This window comes from Anopheles maculipalpis, chromosome 2RL, assembly GCF_943734695.1.
Source record: "Anopheles maculipalpis chromosome 2RL, idAnoMacuDA_375_x, whole genome shotgun sequence".
Taxonomy (NCBI): domain Eukaryota; kingdom Metazoa; phylum Arthropoda; class Insecta; order Diptera; family Culicidae; genus Anopheles; species Anopheles maculipalpis.
Window position 1 is genome coordinate 8752839 of NC_064871.1, and position 7188 is coordinate 8760026.

The following is a 7188-nucleotide window of genomic DNA, read 5'->3' on the forward strand; positions in this document are numbered from 1 at the left end:
AAGAACAAGCGAGAAAGAAAAAAAAATGGCCAGATGACGCGGTTCGCTTTGCCGTTTCGATCGCTTGGCAAGCAGGCGTCGACGTCCCGTTTTTCCCCGTTTTGCTACGTACACTCGCGTTACGAATGCGTCACTCGTGCGTTCTAACCCGCTAGGGGCAACTTTCCAAAATCCTTGATAAAATGGTCAATTTCTTCGCTCATTTGCACAAAGTAAAATGAAAATAGGGTGCGTGCAGCATACTCGGACTTTGAAAAACTTCAGCTGCCAGGGTGGTCGGTTTAATGGCGATGGTTTAGGACTTGACAAGTTGCTCTGAATCCCATTTGGAAAACGGAATTTAAATTGCAGGGGAATATACCGTTGTTGGGTTGGATTTGTTCGTCATTCAAAAGCCATTTTCGTCAATTTTCTTCCAGCTGAATGTTTTTCAGCGCATTATAAGTGGAAAAAGTTTTAAACTATACATGAAAACGTTCTTTTTACATAGTCAATCCTATCGAGCTTGAAATCTCCTACTGCTTCTACCGTTTGAAAATAAAAAAAACCCGATGATAACAGTTAGTCATAGTCACTCTACATTGCAACCTTTGTAATATTACCTCAAATCATGAATTGCAGTTATAAAATCATCACAAATAACACAAATTCAATCGAATTGCTGCTAATGCGCATTTCAATCCCATGCATCAAGCTCTCAACTACCTACTATACACGTTTGGTTTGACATTGCGCCACTTGAAATGGGCTGTCAAGCATCGATAATAAACGGGTTTGTTGGTGTGGAAAGTTTGTTTTGTCTGTTGAATTGTTAACGCTGCTCAAGTGTCGTAAGTGTTTTAACTAATTATAAATGAATAATTTAACCCCGACGGTCCGTATTTAGCCCTTTCGATAGCGCCATTCGGCAGCAAGTGTATTCCGATCCGTTCCGGGCCGAAGAGGAGCGTGTGTAGCGGCTTAAAGGCATGCTTATCTGGCGCTGCGTATGACGTCAGTTCTAAAAATACAACAGTTTCGACATCAAGCGGATGGCATGCTGGCTTGCCCCGTACACTCTTCTGGATGGATAGCTTCATTCAACGGCTTAGCATAGCGTAGCAAAGGGGGAACAATTGTATGCTTTTCCCCGAAGACATGAGCCGTGCATCGGTGGATCGAACGTTATTTCTCGCTGGAAGTGTGTGCGCGTTTGTGCTGTAAATCGGACGGTGGTTTCGATTGTTTGAAAGTAGTGCGCGACCATGTCTAGTGTTTGTGGGAAAGTCGTCTAGTAGTCTGGCGGGAGTGATAAGTTCGGTTGTTTTTTTTTTCTGTGTGTCTGTGCAACAACGGTTCACGTGTGCTCCGTGTTACCCTTGCCCCCATCCTTGAACCGTGGTGACATCGTTGGAGCGGACAGCACCATATACAACCCTCACACCCACAACAACGGGGAACAGCAGCATTTTCGGTGTTGTTTGGTGATATCGATTTTCCGCTGGTGCGACTAGGAGGTGGGCTGGCTGGTTAACCTTACACCACCTGGACAAGGTTAAAAGGGTGATGCACAGTTGCTTGAAAAGTACGTAACGTCGTCGTGAGAGGATGTTTGCCTTTTTGCCATATGGTTACATGCTGCACGCGAAATGGATCGGTGCCCCACCATCGCATTCAAGCACCCAGGAACGGAACAAAAACGAACAGAAAAACGCGAATTCTAGGTGACCGTTGAAAGGCATGGCCTTCTGCCGCATCAAACACAATCAACCTGGCTGCTGGCGAGCTGATTGTGCCTTTCACCGTTAATGAACCGTAAAAGTGGCGCGCAAAATGACAAGCCTAAAGATAATGTACTACGCACAAACAAACGCAGGTCGCGCACGGCGATGAAACAGCGCGCGGTTCCGAAACCCGCCACATCGTGACGGATAATCGCGCGGAATGATCTAATGCTGTACGATGACGCGGTTTTGCGCTGACGAAGCCTCTAGTCCCCGAAGCGCGACGGTGATCAATCGTCGTCGTGTGGCCACTTTGCTGTGTGAGGTGACTTGAGGCGATTGTTTCTGCTGCTGCCTCCAATAAGTCAAACTCCAAGCTGTTGTGTTGCTGTCGAATGAGCAAACCATCATCATCATCAGCATCATCGATCTCGTGTTAGGGCACGTTCTCTGTCGATGAGTCAGAGGCCTCCTTTCCTGTTAGTGACGGGGGACTAAATGGCGATTCACGAATATTTCGCATTTATTCGGTTTCGATCCAGCATGTGCCTTGTATGATCATATTTGAGTCAGTACCTTACCTCGTATGTATGCGTGTACAGGAATCAACATTTATGTTTGGTTTTTCAACACCGTAAAAAAGCATAAAAAACGCGTTACCTGCGTAATGCGCTCTCTTTCTCTCTCGCGCATACTCATGCTCACCCACGCCCTCGCGCGGGTTGTTTACGCGACCTCGCAGTGAATCACTTCCGGGCAGCGTGCGCGCCGAAGAGGGTCGGGGGGGGGGGGGGGGGCAAACCGAAACAAATGGGTCTGAGAGTGGTTTGTTCGGGCTTTTTTTTTTTGGTGGGGATGTCTTTTGGAGTGGTCTTACTAATTCGAATGGGGAATGATTTATTGGGTTCCGGGGGGCCTGTGTACGCGGTTCTGCTCTGGATTCAACATCGTTTTCCTTATCGTTTTGTTTTTGCAGCTATCTCCACGGTCATGATGCGCCCCAGCACGCTGGATATAAGAACCAACTATCACGATGGATGCTACACGTTCATGAGGTGAGGTGCTTACATTTATTTCGGCATCATTTGTTTTCGGGGTGGGGAACGTCTCGCGTTGGTACAGTTTGTGTAGTGCTGGTAGAGATTAATTTATGATCGTTAATCCTAGAGATAAGACTGATTAACTTACGAGAAAAAAAACGCGTCTCGTGTTGGTAATCAACACACGTTGTAAACAATTTGAACGAAAAGATATGGAGAAGAACTGCTGATAAAGATAAAACTAAACCGCCTTTTTTGTTGCCGTCGCTTTTCATTCCTTCTCAGGGACACTTTCAGATGCTGGAAAACACGGATAGAGTCGGACAAATGTTCACAAATCACCGAGCTGTTTGCCGATCTGCAGCAGTCCCTGTCGAGGAAGCAAGGTAAATAACTAAACAGCCAAACCGTCTGCATCTGTTCGGTGTTTGCAGGGTTTTTTTTTCTAGGCAACAGTTGAAGAAACTTTCCGTGAATTAATTCGTGGATGCTTTAACTTAAAAAAGATAGCTTTTTCAACTAGTTGTGGGATAAATCCCAATTTCAAATGATATAAAAATACTTCTTTTAAACGAGCAGAACCTCATATGAAACAAGTTCTAAATGTTCCTGAATCCCCATTAATCCCAAGGTAACCCCCATTCCTAGCTTCTTTGACTTTAAGAAACCTATAGCTGGCTAGGTTCTTCTGCAAGATACAGTATCGGACTGGCTAAATGCAAGTGAAGCGATAGCACGAATATATGGCCTTGTATTACAACTTCCATTGCTTTTAACGTTGTTGGTTTGAGCATTGTTGGCATCGGTGATATGTGGTTTGCTGATATATTCTTGCAAATTAGGTTTTTACAATGTTTACTCTCCCGGAAGTATAACAGGAGCTTGTCAAACGAAAACTACATCCCATCAAAATCTGCACATGTACAAATGCCTCTTGTACAGCGATTCATCTCTTTATGTAAAAAAAGTCGTAATGGTGGAAACCCTGTGATTAATTGAAAAATAATGCGTAATCCCTTTGAAGCCATTGTTTGCCAGAGGAACACGATTCTGCGTGTGGGGCGATTGATGAAGTGTGATTTGTTGACATTGACTTTCTGACCTATAAAAAACCCCTGCAAATGTCCTATCTACTGATCCCGCTGTGCACCGACCTGATCATCTTCTATTTATGTCCGTTAATATACTGATCATACAGCTGTATTGCAGCAAAACAACCAATCCGTTGCATTACGATCGGTTGATCATATGAGATTGGCTGTTTCTCTCCCTCTCTAACTCAAATTCGTTTTACTCGGCATTCCTTCGTCACCCACGTAATGTCTTAAATTAAAAGAGAAATCGTTCTGTTTTATTTCCTTTCCTCATCCTCTCATTGCAAATATTAAAAAAAGAAACCCTTTCCCATCCACAGTACGGGATATTGTGTTCACCATGAAGAATGTCACACGAGCTCCCGCCATGCTAGCGATTCCAAACAGCAGGCAAGCGGTCACAACAACCACTTCAACGACAGCATCGCAAGGTCACAGTCAACAGCAGCAACATCACTCACCAACCATGCCACAGTGCCACCACAGGGCGCTCAAACAGGACGACCGGCCATCGCTCGTCGGGCAGTTAACATTCGGTGAATTTACTGCGATAGCATCCTGTACGAAATGTTTTGGGTAGTTGGCCTCCTTTTTTCCACACACCCACTGGACTGGTGTCAGTCTACGTGCGTTTGTGTGACGATCGCAGTATCAGCTGAAATCCACTAACTGGTTTCCTTTTTTCCTGCTTTTCTTTCACGATCCGATACCGTTTCTCGGCCATTGATTTCTAGCCGACAGTCATCGTTTCATGCAATGCGTGCGCGCAACGGAGAGGAACTGGGCAGCGTGCTGGCAAACCACGACGGATCGGCAACGGACGGCGGCGGCGAACCTTCGGCTGGGCCGGAAGTGTTCCTTGGCGGTTCCTGTAACCCCACCACGTGGCGGGCGGACGTTGCCATTCCCGCCCTAGATCGGCTTGGCATTTCCTTTTACAATCCAGTAAGTAAGCAGGCTATGGAGCTGGGCTCACGCCGGAGTAAGCTGCGGATTAAACCAGAGTAATCTCCTGAGTATACTCCAGGTTTGACAAAAGTTAATTCTTTATTTATGTTCGTTTCCCCCTACTAGCAAGTATCCCACTGGACACCAGATCTGATAGAACTCGAGCATCGCGCCAAAGAAAAGGCGAAGGTGCTATTTTTCGTGCTCGACTCCCAGACCCGCTCCACTGCTGGGGCAATAGAGGTGGCACACATCGCCGGGCAGAACTCGAAATATTTATTGCTTGTGCTACTGCCGTACTCCAGCAGACAGAAAATTCTCAATGAAACCCTATCGGAAGAGTAAGTTTGATCGACCCAGGGATTAAAGAAAACCACTCTTTCTTCACCGTCCCCATAAAATCTTCCAGCGAGTATATGGATCTCATGAGTAATCAGCTTATACTGAGGCAGCTGGTGCTGCGCCGCGGACTGCCAGTGTTGGACAGTATTCCTACGGCGCTGGAACAGATTAAGGAAGTGCTGCTCGGCAACTGTTGCCCACAACCACCAGTGAATCTAGCATCACGATTAATGTGTGTATTTATTAGCTGCTTCCAATATCCAACACAAACATATCGGTCAATTCATTTTTAGCTCACTGCGACGAACGTTCGAACGAGTTGCAGCGGATGTTACGGAATCGGCCCGCATCAGTCTGGAACAGTGTCAGCAAGCGCTCTGCAGTCTAGGCTATCCGGAGAACGTTAGCACGCTGGGAAATATACAAAACATTCTGCTATGTTACGAAGAGGTGGCCGGACTCGAGCAGCAAACTGAGCTCATAAGACGGGGCGACGCTGGTCAGGTACTTATCAGCTTCGAGGAGTTCTGCGTGATTGATGCGTGCGTTTCGATACTGATGCTGGATTTTTACGAGCACAACTGCACGTCACCGATCAAGGGTACGAATCTTCAGCAACCTCCAGTGTATCTAACGGATCTGCAAGGTACTACGGCACTATGAAATGGAATTTCAATTCTCCCATATGCCGTGACGCTAAATTATCTCACTTCATTTGTTTTTAGCATGGAATCATACACACCCGGAACTGTCCCCGTTCGAGAACGGTTCCGCCAAAAGTCCTCGGACATTTGTGTTGCCGAAAAATGGCGAAGACACGATGGTGACACTGGCAGCAGTCAACGGAACGATCGATCCCAGTGTGGCTGGACCACCAAGCAGTAGGAGTAGTAGTGGCAGTGAAATCTGCCGTACTCTATCCGTCGATACGGATACGGGCAGCGAAGGGGTCAAACCGCTGTCGCCCCTGTTTAGCGGTTGCTCGCTTCCGGCAGTGATCGACGAACCACGTGCATTTACGTTTGATGGCGATCCTTTTGACGATGAGGAACCATTTCTAGGACGCATCGAAGCCCGGGACGTGTACCTCGGGGGAAGTTGCTGGATGAAAACGAGCTGGCGGCAACGCGTTGCCTTTCCGATGCTGAAACGTCACAATCTCAGCTACTACGTGTCGGCCCTGCATGAAGGGTTTTGCTGTAGCAAACCCGAACCGATCGTCGCCGAGCCGGACGGTCTGCAGCAGCAACAGCAATTCGACCCGCAGTGCACCCTGCGCTATGATGCCGCCATGCTCGATGCTTGCCGTATCGTCATCTTTGCGATAACGAATGAAACACGATCTTTAGCACCCATGACAATGGCCGCGCACTACATCGGTCTAGGTTACAACGTTGTGCTGTGCGTACAAATGCTTTCCTCGAACGACACGGCAACGAACGGGCACAAACCAACAGTGAGTGGCGCGAGAGTGTTCGAATGATAAAAAGCTCATTAAAATCCTCTTAATATTCCACTTTTTGCAGCTATCCTCCTCCGCCATCAAAGACTACAATCGCGGGCGAGCCTATTTGATTGATCTGGCCAAACGGCACGGCATTCCAGTGTTCGAAGGCTTGGAGGAAACGTTCAACAGCGTTATCAACCGGTTAAGAAACTGTACTGTAAGATACTCAACCTAGTGCAACATCAAAACTCCCCGGAATGGCCCGCTTATTGTGATTTAGAGTTTACTTTTATTGCTCCTCGTCTTTTTTTTATCAAACCCAACAATTGAAGAACACATCTTAAACTAATTATACACTCTGGAACACAGAAAACAAACACACACACAGCAAGTGAACCCCATTGATGAGTAAGAAAATAACATAATTTAATAATTCTCAAGCACATAAGCACGTGTCCAAACTCGACGAACCGCCATTCGTTTGTGTAGTCAAATTAAGTGACGAAAGAAAAAAATGTTGCCGGAACGGTAACCTTTTCAATCCACGACGCTGCTGCAACGAAGAAAGCGCAGCAACGGTTCTGAAGTTCACGAGTTCCTGTGAGCGTGTCTGA

The 7188-nt window shown here is 46.7% G+C and overlaps 1 protein-coding gene across 1 annotated transcript; it reads left to right on the plus strand.

Moving 5' to 3' along the window:
* The first annotated feature begins 1507 nt into the window (after positions 1 to 1507).
* Positions 1508 to 6822, plus strand: LOC126557191 (uncharacterized). The gene is made up of 10 exons (XM_050212876.1): positions 1508 to 1564; positions 2680 to 2758; positions 3029 to 3129; positions 4158 to 4413; positions 4572 to 4782; positions 4912 to 5126; positions 5195 to 5359; positions 5421 to 5773; positions 5853 to 6583; positions 6654 to 6822. The coding sequence occupies exons 1-10, from the start codon at positions 1546 to 1548 to the stop codon at positions 6807 to 6809; spliced, it is 2286 nt and encodes a 761-aa protein (XP_050068833.1). The 5' UTR covers positions 1508 to 1545; the 3' UTR covers positions 6810 to 6822.
* The last annotated feature ends 366 nt before the right edge of the window (positions 6823 to 7188 follow it).

Coding starts and splice junctions, on each gene's coding strand:
- LOC126557191 (XM_050212876.1), top strand. Junction 2,759..3,028: donor GGATGCTACACGTTCATGAG/GTGAGGTGCTTA, acceptor ATTCCTTCTCAG/GGACACTTTCAGATGCTGGA. Junction 6,584..6,653: donor CGAACGGGCACAAACCAACA/GTGAGTGGCGCG, acceptor CACTTTTTGCAG/CTATCCTCCTCCGCCATCAA.